The sequence below is a fragment of the Eublepharis macularius genome, chromosome 17 (assembly GCF_028583425.1).
Source record: "Eublepharis macularius isolate TG4126 chromosome 17, MPM_Emac_v1.0, whole genome shotgun sequence".
Taxonomy (NCBI): Eukaryota; Metazoa; Chordata; class Lepidosauria; order Squamata; family Eublepharidae; genus Eublepharis; species Eublepharis macularius.
The window spans coordinates 22,190,107-22,207,295 of record NC_072806.1 but is presented as its reverse complement, the minus strand read 5'-3'; the positions used below and the strand labels follow the sequence as shown (position 1 = coordinate 22,207,295).

The following is a 17,189-nucleotide window of genomic DNA, read 5'->3' as shown; positions in this document are numbered from 1 at the left end:
ATATATTTTATTAGGTGCTTGGGAAATATTGATCATATTTTGCTCAGTGAACATCCTAGCTCTTGATTACATTGTACTCACTATCAGTATGTAATCTGCCTTGAGAAAGGCGGAATGATAATGATATAACAATGCATCTGTATGCATTATCTTGTGGTGATCCTTATGACTACTGCACAAGGTAGGTGAGCGCTTTTATGCAACTAGGGTTGCCAACAAGCCTGGAGAAAAATGCCCTGTCCCTTTAACAGACACTTACTGTGTGGAAATTGGTAGGTGAAACGTTGCATGGCATGGAGGTAAATATCACTTGGTAAATAATATCACATCGTGACCTGGACAGCCTGGGCAAGCCCAGTCTCTTCAGATTTTGGAAGCTAAGCAGGGTCAGCCTCGGTTAGTAATTAGATGGGGGACCTCCAGGGTTGCTATGCAAAGGGTTGCTATGCAAAGAGAAGCAGTGGCACATCACCTCTGTTAATCTCTTGCCCTGAAAACCCCACCAGGGGTCACCATAAGTCAGCTATGACTTGACAGCACTCTCCATCACCAAGCCTCTATTATTTATCTATTTATGTCATTTATAGTCAGCCTTTCTCACTAAGACTCAAGGCGGATTACACAGTGTGAGATCAGAACAGTCAGTGTCAAGGACAATTTTATAAACAATGCCATAGGGTAAATACAAAGACATAACATTAGCAAGAATAGGACATCGACCACTCCTCAACCCACCCCGGCATCTGGCAACCTTAACTCCAACAGTTCCTATTTACTAGAGACAATCCCTATCTTCTTAGGCCAGACCCTTGTCAAGCACCTATTTGCATGAGTCAAATCCCCCGTTCTGTCATACTTGCTGTCATTTGCAGGATACTTGTCAAACTGTGATGAATGAAAGTTGCTACAATGGTCCTTATTCTAAGTTTAGCCCTCTTTCCAGGCTCCCTAGAAATGAAATCCCTGATGGGGCAAGCAAATGCATATTTTTAATGTAACAAGATCAAAGACCTTTTTGGCTTATAAATCAGTGTGTGTGGGGGGGGGCGGGTAGCCTGTTGAATAGGAATACAGAAGAAATATGCAATAGTGGACAGGAAACCCTATCAGGCATTGATCCTCACTAGGAAAAGAGGGACGTTGCAAGCCTGCGTGCTAAGGGTGATTCTTGTCCAAGGAGCTGTATCTCAATGGTAGAGCCCCTGCAGTGCATGCAGAAGGCCCCAGGTTTGATTCGCGGCATCTCCAGTTAAAAAGATCAGGTAGGAGGTAAAATGAAAGACCAAGATCCTTGAGAGCCACTGCCCATAGGAATAGACAATATAGACTGTGAGAGATCTCACAGTCTTGGCAGAAGGCAGCTCTATGTGTTCATGTATCATTCCCTTACTGCAGATGCAGGATTAAGGCGTTCAGGGAGTGAGATCATAACAGAGGCAAGATTGGAACACGGGACTTCCTGATTCATTGCAGTCTTTTACCACTTTGCTGAACCAAGACTAGCAACAATGAAAGGCGTGGTATAGTGGTTTCAAGTCGCTCTGCTCAGCATACTCTTTCTCTTGGTTTTCCTTCCCTCACAGCCTTCCCAGTCCTTGCCAGAGAACTTATCACTACCGCATTTAATATATACACTGCATGCAGGTCGACGCCCCAGAAAACGGTTCAATATGCCCCCCCAACCTTTGCTTGGACCTTGAAGGCCAGCATGACTCTGGCCCTGTTTGCCAACATCCAGGTGGTGGCTGGAGATCTCCTGGAATTACAACTGATCTCCAGTTCATTCAAGGCAAACCACATTACTGATGACTCACTTTTTATCCTAGTGCATGTGCAGAATGCAGAATGTGGGGATAAGAAGTGAGTAGGGCAAAATCGTTTGCCTCCCCACCGTGTGGTTGAAGGAAGGACCAGTGCCATGACACTGGGCCTTTCCACTGCCTTGGGGCTTCTCAGCTGGGCAGGGAGAAGGTGGGCGAACTGCCACTTTCTCCCTGCCCAGCTGATCTGCGGGCAAGGGGGCGCTGTGGAGCCCACCTCAGCTGGGTAGAGAGAAGGCGGGCAAACCACCATCTTCCCTCTGCCCAGCTGATCCGTGGGCAATCGGGCACTGCAGAGCCCACCTCAGTTGGGCAGAGAGAAGACGGGCAAACTGTTGCCTTCCCTCTAATCAGTTGATCTGCAGCCAAGGGGGTGTTGCAGAGCCCACCTCAGCTGCCTTCCCTCTGCCCAGCTGATCCACGGGCAAGGGGATGAGCCCAATGCTCAGCCCGCGGGCGCCCCCTTCTAGAGCCCATTTTATTAAGACACAATGGGATCTGGCACTAGTCAAAAGCCTTATTGAAATCGAGTAAACTATGTCTACAGCATTCCCCTGATCCAGCAATGTAGTCACTTTCTCAAAAAAAGAGATAAGTTTAGTCTGACGTGACTTGTTCGTGAGAACACATTTTTTACAACACTTTTTGTTTTGTTTTATACAACACATTTTTTTTCTGAATGACTCATTGGCAGTTCTTGTAACAGTAAGCCAATGTAATTCTTACCACACTACCTGTAGAAGTTGAGTGGTTTGCTTTCAGTTACCCTTCAAGGTTCAGCAGCTAACATTTCAACCAGGAGCCTCCGTTCATATCCCACAGCTGCTTTACTACCAGTGAAATCACATTTTACTGGGCTATCCCACAGGCCCAGGGCTTTTTTTCAGCTGGAACACGGTGGAATGGCGTTCCGGAACCTCTTGAAAATGGTCACATGGCTGGTGGCTCCGCCCCCTGATCTCCAGACAGAGGGAAGTTTAGTTTGCCTCCTGCGCCGCTCCAGCAGTATCTAAATTCCCCTCTGTCTGGAGATCAGGGGGCAGGGCCACCAGCCATGTGACCATTTTCTCCGAGAGCAACCCACTGAGTTCCACCACCTTTTCCCATTAAAAAAGCCCTGCACAGGCCTATTTCTGGCCTTACCCAGCAGCCATACTCACTAACCACCTGAAGTAACACTTCTCCAGCCCCGAGTCAGTTTTCCTGAGGTCAGATTTAAATGTTTGTCTTACAGTCCCCTGAGTGAGAGAATCCACACCCTGGAAGGAAAATATAAGGAAGGTAACAATACAATCCCTCTAACCAGACTGGTGCGACCTAGTTCAGACCCCTGCTTAGCAGCGGCTGTACTAAGATTCAGGAGGGAAAGGTGGCTGTCCTAAGATTATGTCTTAAGAAAGGAGCCGCTGTCCTTTCAATGGTGACGACACAAACGGAACCTTGCTGCCTTTCAAAGCTCTGTACTGAGCCACTGCGTCTCTGCACAGTCAAGGCATCCAAGCAATTAACAGGGCCTTGAGCCAGCCAATTATCTGGCCTCTGTGGAAGTCAATAATCTCAGAAGGGCATTTTCTTTGGCCAGGTGTTCTGCTTTTCCATCAGCGGTTGTTGAGGATAGGTACAACAAAATCCCCTATGCAGAAAGGCTATGTCTATGCCCTTTGGGAGAGGTAGAGACTGCAGAGCACATGTTCTTCAGTTGCCCATTTTATGGAGAGGTCCGTCTAAAAATTATTACTCCATTATTAGATAGGATTCCCGGTCATATAACTACAAATAAAGCAAAGCTCTGCTGGCTCCTAGCTGACAAAAACCACATGCTCACATGGCAAGTCGCCAGATTTTGCACATTAATTTTTAAACAGCGTGAAATGTATTTTAAAAGTTTTTTTAAAACGGATGGTTTTTCTTTTTACTGGTAAGTGGTTTGGTAACATAATTTTTGTATATTGGTCTTGGTACTGTAATAAAAATGATGATGATGATGATGATGAACAGGGCCTTTCTAGAATTGGGCAGGGCTTTTTTTTCAGCAGGAACGCAGTGGAACAGAGTTCTGGCACCTCTTGTGTCCGGAGGCCCCCGCCTCCAATCTCCAGACAAAGATCAGTTCCCCTGGAGGAAGTGGCCATTTTGTAAGGGGGCCTCTGTGTCTCTTCCACCACCTTTTCCCCAGAAAAAAAGCCCTGAAACTGGGGGAAGATTTGCAATGATGACAACCCTTGCAAGAGCCATTTCTCTTCCTCTTGGACTCACACCATAAAACCTGTCGAGAAGATCAGTGCAAGTTCCAGGGCCACCTCCGGAAGAAAAAAAAAACTCTTGGCAGCCTCCGACTCTAGTGCTGCAGTGAATGCAGAAGGTTTTGCTTGCGTTGCAGACCCAAATTAGTATGACTTGCAAAGCAGCCCAGGAATTCCACTGCAGTCTTGAGGGTTGCATTAAAGCCCTGAGAAGAGGAATGGGCCAGCTGTCGAGCTGCAGCAGTAGCAATATTGGGAAAAGCTGCTTACACACATACCACTAAAAGAGCACCGTTTGGCCTCTCCTGTGTACACTTTTTTTTGTATGTGTCATTTGTACAGACCCATTGATATTCTGCGGATGAAAATAGGGGTGCCGTAATACTTATTTTCAGCAGATGCCGTGGCTCAGCGGTGGATGGTTTGCTTTGCAAGCAGGTGGTCCCAAATTTAATCCTTGCCATATCCAGGCTCCAAACTAAACTGTGGGTGACACTGGGACATCTGGGAAGAGACTGACTTGGTGCTATTTAAAGGGAAAGAGCAGCTACTTGGCACCCAATTCAGATGGAGGCCAAGGGGCAAGGGAAGAGGGAGAACAACTCTGCCCCTGTGCAGGATTGGTGCAACAGGAACAGCCTCCTCTTCTGTCTGTCTTCTGATCCGGAGGAGTTGGCTGTGTTAGTCTATAGTCGCAAAATAGTAAAGAGTCCAGTAGCACCTTTAAGACTAACCAACTTTATTGTAGCATAAGCTTTCGAGAGCCACAACTCTCTTTGCCAGATGCTGATGCAGAGAGCTGTGGCTCTCGAAAGCTTATGCTACAATAAAGTTTGTTAGTCTTAAAGGTGCTACTGGACTCTTTACTATTTTGTCTGTCTTCTGTGCACCTGCGTTATGCTGATTTGAACACTTGATCTAGCCGGTGTAACCTCTCTTTGTATGGATTCTATGAGGCTTAGGAAGCAAACTTTCACACCATTATAAGTTAAGAAAAATTTTCAAACCTTTTAACATTTACTACATCATAACTTTTTTTTAAACACAAACTCAAAAGTGCAACCAACAAAGTCTTTGAAAACGACTCAAGGTGAACTGTTCAGCTTGTCAGATTCCACCAAATGATTTTGTCCTTTGTCATAATCCTTCCAGTTTGAAGCAATTGGCACTCAGGCTTCTGACCTCTTCCTGGGGAATTACAGCCCTGCAAGAACAATACAATCCCAGTAATAATAACACCAACCAAACACAACACACATATACCACTTGTAGTCATATTCACATACAACATTTCTGATTACCTTATTCACGGTGATAGGGGCACTAATTTTTATCGAGTTCCCAGCAGCCAACCTCTTCCTCAACTGCCTGGCTCCAGATACTAACACCCACCTACTGGGCTAAACCAAATTAGGTCATGGGGGTTACACCAGCATCACCTGCTCTGGCTGGTAGTGGCTCTCCAGGGTCTCAGGAGGAAGTCTTTCACAGGGTCCATCACTCAGTCCTTTTAGCTGGAGATGCTGGGGTTTGAACTGGGGACTTTCTGAGGGCAAAGTAGATGCTCTGCTATTGAGCCACAGTCCCTCCCAGCCTTCCATTCACCCTCTTGACTCTCTTATGCTGTAAGGGCAGGCTATGGCTAGCATCTGCCTATCCAAAACCGGTTTCCTTTCTATCCACCTCTCACCTTCCTTGGGTATCAGTCCATGACTTTTAGGACTACTCCAGGTGATGGGTACGGCGTAGGAGGTGACAGTGGGACATCTGGTAGAGTGGCTTCAGTGGCTCCCCCCTTCCATGGTCCCCACCAGGAATCCCGTAGCTAAATCAGCTGGCAGATCTCCCGACAGTTTCTGTCTCTCATCATTATGATCCCACTTTCTTGCTACTCACACATCTGCAAACCAAGATTGCTGCCCTAATCCCATCTTGTTTAACATGACATTGCCTCTCTGTGGCAAGGCTAACTCACAAGTTCATTGTGAAATGTCAAATCACAGCAAGTTTTTTTGTTTGATTCTTAATCATGCCTTTTTTCTAGCTTTTGGTGAGGGGTTTTGTAAATAATCCCAATGAAGTCTTCATTTCTTTTGTGCCTATTGTTCTTTCAGTGCTACATGAGCATTACCTTGTTGAAAATCCAACTGCAGCCCTACCAGGTAGTCTAGTATGATTATGGATTGCAGAAATGGTGTTTTGAGAAAACACAGTTTGCTTAAGGCCATCTAGCAAGCGCATGGCTGTGATGAGATTGGAACCGGGACTTCTTGGATTACAGCTTATTCTCTAACACTGCAAAACTAAGCATGTCTACTCAGAATCCCACCAAATTCTACTCAATGGGGCTTACTCCCTGGAAAGTGTTCTTAGAATTGCACTGATGGCCACTACACTGTGCCCCCTCCATTAATAACCAACATTCATGTGATACATATTTCTGGTACTTTAACACAGTCACCATAGCTGGGTTTTTAAAAAATCTGATATAGCAGGGTTCTCCTTACCTGCAGACTTGTCTATTGTTATAACCAGGGCTTTTTTTCTGGGAAAAGAGGTGGTGGAACTCAGTGGTGGAACTCAAGACCACACAATGATGTCACTTTGGGTCAGCTGGAACAAGGGGGGAGTTTTTTAAAGTTTAAATTGCGCTCAGCAAAAATGGTAAACTCCCCTCTGTCTGGAGATCAGGGGGCGGGGCCACCAGCCATGTGACCATTTTTAAGAGGTGCCGGAACTCCGTTCCACCGTGTTCCCGCTGAAAAAAAGCCCTGATTATAACCACGGGCATTTGGGTGGCTAGCAGGCCCAACAAACTTGGAAAGTGTAATGATTCTATATGTCACCCTTGACTGGTGGATTTTCCCTATATTTCAGACTTTCTCTCTGTAGTTTCCTTACTGTTACTTAATTCCACTTTAACTAGTGTTTCTGAAATTAATTCCATAACTGCAGCATGTGCCATTAGCTGCAGCTTTCATTTCCTTCTGTTCATTCACACTTTTCTCCCCACTGGCGCCAATAAGCACGGGCACACTAGTAAAATACTGCAAAAAGCAACCTTGACTTATTTTTCATTTCATTCTTAGCTCATTTATTGCCTACTTTTTCCACCAAGACTCCGAGTGGATTACACAGTGCAAGTCAATACAATCAACAGGATGGGACATCCAATAAGCAATACGATAGGATTACGATTGCAGAAATCTGAAAATCAGCAGAAATCTCAAAATGGAGCTGAAATGAAATATAAGTATTAACATGACATGCTAAGTTATGCAGAATTTATATAGCAGGATCATACATATAGTGACAGATAGTACATAGGTAAGACTGCATTGATGTTATTTTTTGTACACTCCCCGTGGCGCAGAGTGGTAAGCTGCAGTACTGCAGTCCAAGCTCTGCTCATGACCTGAGTTTGATCCTGGTGGAAGCCGGGTTCAGGTAGCCGGCTCAAGGTTGACTCATCCTTCTGAGGTTGGTAAAATGAGTGCCCAGTTTCCTGGGGGTAAAGTGTAGATGACTGGGGAAGGCAATGGCAAACCACCCAGGAACAAAAAGTCTGTCAAGAAAACATCATGATGCGATGTCCCTCCATGGGTCAGTAATGACTCAGTGCTTGCATAGGGGAGTACCTTTATGTTACCTTACCAATGCATGTGGAGTGAGCGCCACACAAAAATAGAATCTTGGAGACTGGCAATGATTTACACATGAGCCCAAATGCTACTTTCCACAGCACAAAAGGACTTTCCATACAATTCTATGTACGGTCACATCAAGGCTGCTTTTGCTGTGAAGCAGGTGAAGGAAGTGAAAGCTACGGCCCATTGTGCATGTGCAGGAAATCATCCTGTGGTTCACACGTGAAAATACTTGTATTCTTGTGAGCTTAAAACATCTCTGCCTGAACATTGCTGCTCAGCATTGCTATAACAGGTTTGGAATGCCTAACTCAGACTCAGCTTGTTAAAAACGTGAATGTATAGTTTGGCCCTTATAGATCATACTTCCCAGCAGACTGCAAACATTTCTTAGTGTCAGTTGCTAGCACTATCATTTGAAGGTCTAGATCTCTTCCAGAGGTCTCTAGAAATTGACAGCACAGAGTTATACCCTTCTAAGTTAGACTTGCTAAGTGGCTGGAGAAAAAATGTCCTGTCTCTTTAAAAGATGCTTAATAGGATGTTATTTATTATTTATGTCATTCATAGTCCGCCTTCCTCACTGAGACTCAAGGCGGATTACATAGTGTGAGATTAATACAATCAATATCAAGGACATTGCCATAAACAATGCCATAGGGTAAAGACTTAGCAAGAATCCAATACGAAGAATCCAATACAGAGTTAAAGATATGCTGAAACAGAGCATAAGCAATTTACCAGGTGATGTTATTGACTTAAATGCTATGAAAAGTTTCCCCTGCTGGTTTCCCTATATTAATACTCTGTTAAAAGGACAGAAGAACATTTTTCTCCAGACCTGGTGGCAATGTTCAGACCATTGAATTGGTTAAACTCTGCTTTGAATGGCAGACTGGCTAGGCGAATGTGCCTTGCACATGGAGGCAAATGGATGTACATGGGCATATCAAGGACATTAAGCAAGGCTGCCATGTGCTTCCTGCTATATCCCAGGGAACAGCTAGGCCAATGATATTTTCCAAATATGTTTTTAACAACAATGAGGTAAATCAATGGAGGAGAAACTATTGCAAAAGAAAGGGGTCTAATGGGTGGATACAGGGGGTGGAGTCTGTATTCTCAGACAACAGCCCTTACTGAGTAATAGGAATATTTCAGGCCTGTTCCTGTTTTCAAGTGTGAAATGGGAATGAGAACGTGGTTTCAACTTCGGCAGTGCTGCAAGGCCATTTAGCTTGGCCTGTTCCTGGCTTCCTTGCTCCTCCCAGAGTAGCGCTCTCTGGTAGTAGTTCACTGGCAACTTTCTTTGTAAATTAAAGGCCAGTCTGCTTCTAATCAGCTAAGTACAATATGTGTCTTTCAGTGTCTGGAAAAGCTCTGAGTGAAGTTAGAGAGCTATCCTAAGCAGGGCTACTTGGAAGTAAGTCCTTTGTTATTCAATGGGGCTTACTCTCAGGAAAGTATCTTTAGGAATGCAGCCTTATTCTCCCAGTGGAAGCCTTGTCTGCTAAAGAGGTGCATGATAAGGCAGAAATCCAAACTGTGAAGTGTGTGTAGCTGCTGAATTTCTGCCCTTTTATGAAGCTTTTAATGACTGAGAGCCAAGCAACAAGAGACAAATTACAAGAGGAGGAGCACGTGGAGGGAGTCACAATGTTAGCCGGGAAGCTGAGTTTTAAAAGAGATCAGAAGGCTTTGTTAATTTCCTCCCTCTATGGAGGCAGCAAAGATCTGCTCTTCAGAGGGTTTGTTAATTTCCTCTTCTCCTCCCTAAGGCTCTGTCAGTTTCACCTCCCCTTCCAGGAGGCAAAGAGGAAATAAACAAACCCTCTGAGCTGTGATCTTCCTGGCTCTGTAGAGAGGGGAAATTGATAGAGCCTTCAAATCTCGTTTAAAACTCAGCTTCCCCGCTAACATTGCGACTCCCTTCTTGTGCTCCTCCTCGTGTAATTTGTCTTTTGTAACTTAGCTCATAGAAATCTCACAAGAGAATTAGAGGATACAATGGACTGTGCTGCTTCAGACCCCAGAAGGATTGCATTTTGGAATGCTTCTCATATAAAAACTCCCTGCAAACAGACAACTAGCACTGCAAGCAAAGTGAGGGGGTAGAGCCTTCTTGTCGGGCTACTACTCTAGCTGTGGGAAGTTTTTTTTATTCCAAGGAAGAATCCAAGTTGGAATCTACCATGGAATTCTTAAGAGGTACAATCCTTTCTTTATTAGCTCATTTGAAAAGGTGCCGGAAAAATGGAAACCAAACAGGCTGCAACCATTTTGCAAACGGAGACGAATGGAATCCTGGGGGAAAGCAGCCTGCGTTCCATGAGTGGGACATCCCTACAGGGAAGTGCGGAAACAGCCTTTGTTGAGACAAAGAAACTAGTAAAAGTGGATAGGGATGCAGAATAGCCAGTGTAATATAATGGTTAGAGTGTCAGACGAGTTTCTAGGAGACCAGGGTTTCAATCCTTGCTCTGCCATGAAAGCACACTCAGTGTGACCTTCAAAGGGTGGCTGCTTTGAGGATGAAATGTAGGAGAGGAGAATGATAATATAAGCTGCTTCGAGTCCCCATTCATGAGAAACGCAGGACATAAATATCCCAAAAAGTGTGTTTGTGCTGCACATGTGTGTGTGGGGGCTGTTGTTTGCTGTTGTTTGTTGTTTGCAGAAAGGCAACAAATGCATTTACCGATAGAACCATCATGACTACACTATAACCGTTATGTCTTGTGAAAGTATATGATAACATTTACAGTAGCATTACTGTTATAAAAGAATACAGTGCTATTATGTGTAACATAATTAGTGCAATATTGTATAAAATATATTTACATTCATTATTGCCCTGACCTGGATAGCCCAGGTGAGCCAAATCGCATCAGATCTCAGAGGTTAAGCAGGGTTGGCCTTGGTTAGTAATTGGATGGGAGACCTCCAATGAAGACCAGAATTGCAGAGCCAGGCAATGGCAAACCACCTCTCTTAGTCTCTTGCCATGAAAACGCCACCAGGGGTCGCCAGAAATCAGCTATGACTTGAGAGCACTCTCTACCACCACATTCATTATTAATGCTGAAGTTCATCTGCGTGCTCCTGGAAGTTTGTAACATATTACACAACAATAATATATTAATGGAATGTTGATATCCCTATGAATCTAGTATTTGTTTTATTTGTTTTTGTTATTGCCAGGGCTCATTTCGAGGGGGAATGCACAGGAACACAGTTCCAGCAGTTCCCCAAAGAGGTCACATGTCAGGTGGCCCTGCCCACCTGACTCTTGGCCATTTTGGGCCCGTTTTCGGCCTGGATTGGGGCTGAAATGGCCCGGGTCGGGCCTCTGACTGGTGGCGGATCACTCTCCCGCTCAGCAGTGGCCCAATCCTGACCATTTTGGGCCCCTTTTCAGCCATTTTCAGCCCCTTTTTGCCATTTTGGGCCCAATTTCAGCTCTGAATGACCAGGATTGGGTCCAAAACAGCCAGAATAGATGATGTCAGGGGGTGTGGCATATGCAAATCAGTCATACTAATGACACACTTCTGGTGATGGCAAGAGGTGTGGCTTATGCTAATGAGTTATGCTAATGAGTTATGCTAATGAGTTCCTCCAGCTCTTTTTCTACAAAATGACCCCTGGTTATTGCTCATATAGATATCATTTTACTATATTACAGTAGTAACATATTTGTTTTAAATCTTGCCTTTTCCTCCACAGAATACTATTTAGACAGCTACAGCTGGAATCCTAGGTAAGGTTGCCAGCTCTGGGTTGAGAAATTCCTGGAGAGTTTGAGAGTGGAGTCTATGGAGGGCAGGGTTTGGGGAGGGACTTCAGCAGGGTATAATGCCATAGAATCCACCCTCCAAAGCAGCCATTTTCTCCAAAGGAACTGATCTCTGTAGCCTGTAATTCCTGTAGTTGTAATTCCTGGAAATCTCCACCCCGCCCCCACCCCGGAGGTTGGTAAACCTAATCCTAGGGGTACTCTCCTAGGAGTAAGCCCCATTGAATAGACCTGAGCAGGAGTCTAAGGAGACCTGTTGAGAATCACTTTTTGAGCAAATCATCAAGAAATGATAATCAGAAACAGCAGAATATGGTTTGTTAAAATAATTAAAATGTTTTCAACTTAACAATGAATTGGTAAATATTATAATCAATAATGTGTTAATAGTATTTAGTATTAATACTGTATTAGAGGAGTGGCCTGGCCATGGCTCAGAGGTATAGCTGCATTCAGAAGGGCCCAGTTTCAATCCCTGGTGTTTTCAATTAAAGGGATTAAAATGTGCACTTTAATTGATAAATTATCATTGATAATGCTTTAATAATGTATTACTAATGCTACATTAAGGGAGAGCAAGATTCAAATTCAGTAGCTCCTTAAAGATCAAGAAGATTTCCAGGGCATAAGCTTTTCAGAATCAAAGCTCCCTTTAATAGTTACAGAAGGGAGCCTTGACTTTGGAAAAGCTTATACCTTGGAAATTTTGTTTGCCTTGAATGTGCTATTAGATTCATTCTTTCTCTTTTGCAACCCAGAGCTGGCACTTGATCCTATGTGCTGTTTTACCAACACTGCTACCTGCCCGAAACTATCTGCATTAAGAGTCCCTCTGCACAGGATCAAGTGAAAGATCTTACACTTGTTCTCCCATTGTGGACGCACATGCCCTGCTAGGGAGATATAATACACTTGAATATAAAACCACCCAGAAAAGTAAGTCACTTGATCATCCCCATGTAAGATGTCTTGCGTACAGAGACTCTAAGGCGGATAATAGGTAATGTGGAAGACCCAGCCCTTAGAGAACAGCTGTCCGTCAGACTCAGATAAGACAATATTGACTGCAATGACCAATATCATCTATAAAATTATTGTTGGGATAAATCAATATAATATTAAATATTTTAACGTTATTTTTATTTGAAAAAAATAAACGCCTCGTACATAATACAAACAAACATATAACAACAATAGTGAGAAATCAACAGATAAGCATCCATACAAGTTTTTCAAATATCTAAAAGTAAGTCTATCCGCAGTTGTCTTCTATGTGCCATACGAGATACAGTTGTAAGATCCTCCATCCAATGAATTGTGGGAGATGGGCAGTCGTCTCTTCAATGTTGCAATGTTTTTATTGTATATTACAACATTATTATTGATCTCGGCATATTAATACAAACTTTGCTTAACACCGATCTATCCCTTAAACAATATATCTGTAAATTATCTTTATACCAAATCATTATTTTAGTTAAAGCCGCCAAGGGCGCGCGTTGCCCTCTGGGAAACTGAGTAGGCAAACCCCTATTCCCCGCCTGCCCAACGTTCTCGTTCGCTCCCCAATCGGCGGAACTACAATTCCCATGACCCTTCTAGCTGCAAAAAGGCGTGGCCATCGGGAGCCGTTTGGCGAGGCGAGCGCTGCAGTGTGGTGGATAGGGAGAGGCGTGGCCTGAGCGGCGAAGTAGGCAGAGTCTGGGCCTCGAGGGAGGGGGCAAGAGAGGCGGGGAGGCGCTTGCGCACTTCGCCTGGGCGCGGCCACCCCTTTTGCCAGGGTCCGCCGCCGTCATTCTAGCAGCAGTAGCGGCGCGAGCGTGAGGGGAGGGGGAAGAGCCAGAGAGCGCGCGAGGCACGAGCCTGCTGTTTAGAGAGCAGTAGCAGCAGCGGCCGTTAAACCGTCGCCTCACGCGCCAGCCGGCCTCGGCCAATCACCTCCCTCCGTTTCCCTGCCTCGCGCGCTGCCCTCGCTCAGCCTGTCTCTCCTTTCTCGTTTTCTCTTCAGCGTGAGGAAAAGGAAGGGGTAAAAGAAAAAGCCGGCCTCCCCCTTCTCCCCGCAGCCGCCGCCGCCGCGCCCCAAAAGCGAAGAAGATGGTGGACCGCGAGCAGCTGGTGCAAAAAGCCCGGCTGGCCGAGCAAGCCGAGAGATACGACGACATGGCTGCCGCCATGAAGAACGTGAGTTCCGCCTGTGAGGAGAAGGGGGGGGGAAGCCCCCTGAGGCTGGGATGGGGGGGGCGCAATCCCCTCACGGCCCCTTGCCGGCCACCGTCCCTCCCACTACTCTTTTCTCCCCCCTCAGAAGGACATTAACTTTCTTTTATTGAAGTGGCAGAAATGAAGCGGGGTGGGTAGGTGAGAGGATTTCTCTTGGTGTGTGTGTGCAAGACATACTCTATTGCTTGGGGACTCAGAGAAAATGTGCTTTTGAGGGGGCAGGAAAGATATACAGGGGGGGGGGGAAGCCCGAATAATTGAAAGGGAGAGAAAGTTGGTTTATAAGGGGGTTGGATAACACATTTTTTCAGCAAATAGACAATTTGGGCTGTTAGCAAGTAGTATTGAGGCAGAGAGAGTTCTTTTATGGGGAGAGTTCTTTTATGGGGAGAGAGTTAGTGGAAATGTGCCCGTCTACTGAAACTGGGAAGGAACTATCCCAGTTTAAAACAGAGAGTGGAAATAGTGGTTGAAATTATTCTGAAGACAGGAATGATGTGAGAAAAAATATCGATTGTCTTTGCTTTCTCTTTCTTACCTCCCTCTCCACCTTCCAGCATTAAGAGGAGAAATGGTCCTCTTAATGGGTGTTCTTGTTTGCTTCCCTTGTCCCCCCATTCATATATTTAAATTATTTTAGATGTTCAGTTTGTCTCGTTCTTAATGAGCTATAGAAAATGCTGTGATATGATGGCATATCTTTTTAGTTAGGGAAGGATATCTTTTTCTCTTAAGGAAAATTCACATAGAAGGTGATACACAAGCTGATCAAGAAGCTTTCTTACAGAATCTTGTCTTCCCTTCCCCCTACCAGGCTATTCCTTTGACATTTCTTTCCTCGTGCACATGTGGAAAGGAAGTCCCTCCCTTGGATGGGAATCTTTCAGTCTCCCTTTTCGATGTTACAGTACATGCACACCATTTTAAAAACTGTTCTATTGCCTAGTATGCTGGTTTGAGTGCCATTTTTCTAGAAAAATGCCGCTTTGGTATTATTAGTGAGAAGAATGGTCTGTTGAGGACACATGTCTTCATTCTGACCCTTTGCTCTAGAAAATGGCCCTCTATGAGACAGGGCTTGGTAGTGCAAAGGAAATGTCTCTTTGGTGATTAATGTTACTCCCCACCCTCCTCTGGGAAATACCCCTTGCCAGAAGTTGAAACTTTGCTGCATCTGCTGGGACACTCCCCCCCCCGCCCCCATCATTGTCATTCTCCTGCAGGAAGATAGGCATCCTTTCTGTCACATGCTGAAGAGAAACCCCCCCCCATTGTTTCTCCCTGGGTAGATTACATCTACCTTGGTCTTAGCATACTAAATGGCCTATTCTTCTATTTAGGGTAGAGAGATTCCTTAAAAATCTTTCAATACTGTTTTGGCCCTTTCTGGTGCTTTTTCAAGTGCTGTAGATGCCAGTAGTGCCCTGAAGGTGTTTTCTTTTCCTTTTTTTCTTGAATATTTGTGTAGTGCATCAAAGAGGTTATGTGTGCTGTGATTTGGCATCTCCTTTTTGTTCCATGTCCTCAAAGGTTTCTTTGGTTACTGTACACTTATTCTCTTGATGTCTTTGTTCTTTCCTTCTCTCTGGATGGGATAAATAAACGGTTCCTCACTTTTGCATTATCACTGGGCCTAGTTTAAAATGGTCTCTTCCTTGCTTGGGGGAGGCTCTGTTTTTTTGTATATGAATACTTTGTGAGTGACCTGTACTGCCCTCCTCCCTCATGCTCACTATATTATGGAGATGTGAGGAATTCTACAGGGTCTTTCTCACAGGGTGTAAGTAGTGGTGGAAGGTATAAGATGTTCGTGCCCCCATTCTTCCTCTCTGCTGTTTAGGCGGTGCCGCTCCTTGCCAGCTTTCCTATTAAATAATTCAGCAAATGTGCCCACCCCCACAGGCAACCCCACCCACAGTCTACTGCCTCCTCCCTTAATCTGTCTTTTGATGGGTGGTAAGCTATCTACTGTAACCAAAGATATGTGCTTTAGACAGTAAATTAATAATCTGTAAATTTTCCATCCTGTCAGTTCTCAGTGTAGTATTCTTCTTAGGATGAGATATTGCACAGAGTTCACAATGGAATATTATGTGTATATAAATTAACCAGCGTGTAAGTCTTTTCCATGAGCTATTTCTCACTGTCCATTCTTATATATCCTCTTTCAGCCTTCTGCTGTGAGAAACACCTGTTTGTGAAGATTGAGTGCTTTCTTTCCCAGTAAAGTCTTTATTTTATGTGCCAGTTTTTAAAATGTCCGTTGGGAGATTTGTTCGGTGTTAAGCCATAATGTATTAATGTTTTATACTTTAAATAATAGATGTTTATGCAATTGTGCTGTGTGTTCTTTAAAAATGCATGTTAAAAAAACCTGATCTCTTTTGAAAATCTATGAAATAAATTTATATATATCTCTTTGATCTGATCTTGCAAACAAAGCGATCGTGGGAGGCAGTATCAAGTCATTCCAGAAGATTCTGCATTTGTCATATTGCAGAGAGGCTAGACTGGGTGGAGAGAGGGAGGGAGGGGTTGCTTTAAAGGAGAGAACTGTTCTTTATATTTGCCTTGTTAGTCAGGTCTGAGCCTTTAAGAGAGGCTGGAGTGGCCTCCATCTCTGATGAATAGTGAATACTGATCCAGAATTGTCGCAGTCTGCCTAAGATGCTGTTCTTTTTCTTATTGCACCATTTTGCTGTAACCTTGTGTTCATTAAGCAGATGGAACTGCCAGAGCTCAGTTAGGAGTGAAGGAAGATGTAGCTATCAATGTAAATGGGATGGAGGTGGGGATTTAGCATGGTGGTCCTGTGTTAATATTTGACAGCCATCTCTGCAGTATAATTTGATGCCAAATTTTTCTATTCTTTACAGAATATCTTTGAACAGCTGCATGAAGTATTAAACCTTATACGTTATATACTGTGCTGTCCATTTTATTATTTGAAGAACCATGTCTCCAGCAGCCCTCTAGATTCCTGTTGGCTTATCACTGTATTTTTTCTTAACTGTTTCTTAGTAGTGATTATTTTTTAAAACAAAACAAAAAGATATATAAGGGAAAGGAGGCGTGGATATGTTAAATCTCTTCTAAAATAGCCCAGGATATTGTATTATCTCCAGTTTAGCCCTCTGGAAATCTTCACTGCTTTTTCTTATACCTCACAAACATTTTGGATGTTATCATTCTATGATGTAAAAGCAAAATACAAATTCTCTTAATGGACTGGCTGTAACTGTTCCTGATACTTAGTTCTAGCCTGTCTTGTTCCTATCCCACTTAATTTTCCTCCACCCCCTTTCTAGTTATGTAGGACACTTATGACCTCGCACTCATCTCCGTAGCAACACAATGATGTCACACATAACAATAGAAGCTGCATTGCGCCCAGGTGGTGGCAGTGTGTGTAAGTGGCATTTGTCCAAGGTAATGCAGAAATGGAAGTATAATGATTGAATTG

At 44.2% G+C, this 17,189-nt stretch overlaps 1 protein-coding gene across 1 annotated transcript in view; it reads left to right on the top strand.

The window, feature by feature from the left end:
- The first annotated feature begins 13,282 nt into the window (after window positions 1–13,282).
- YWHAG (tyrosine 3-monooxygenase/tryptophan 5-monooxygenase activation protein gamma) overlaps window positions 13,283–17,189 on the top strand; it is a 38,023-nt gene continuing 34,116 nt past the window's right edge. Inside the window, exon 1 of the mRNA XM_055001543.1 lies at window positions 13,283–13,687. Within this exon, the coding sequence (XP_054857518.1) occupies window positions 13,601–13,687 (87 nt within the window). The 5' untranslated portion in view covers window positions 13,283–13,600. The remainder of the gene's footprint in view (window positions 13,688–17,189) is intronic.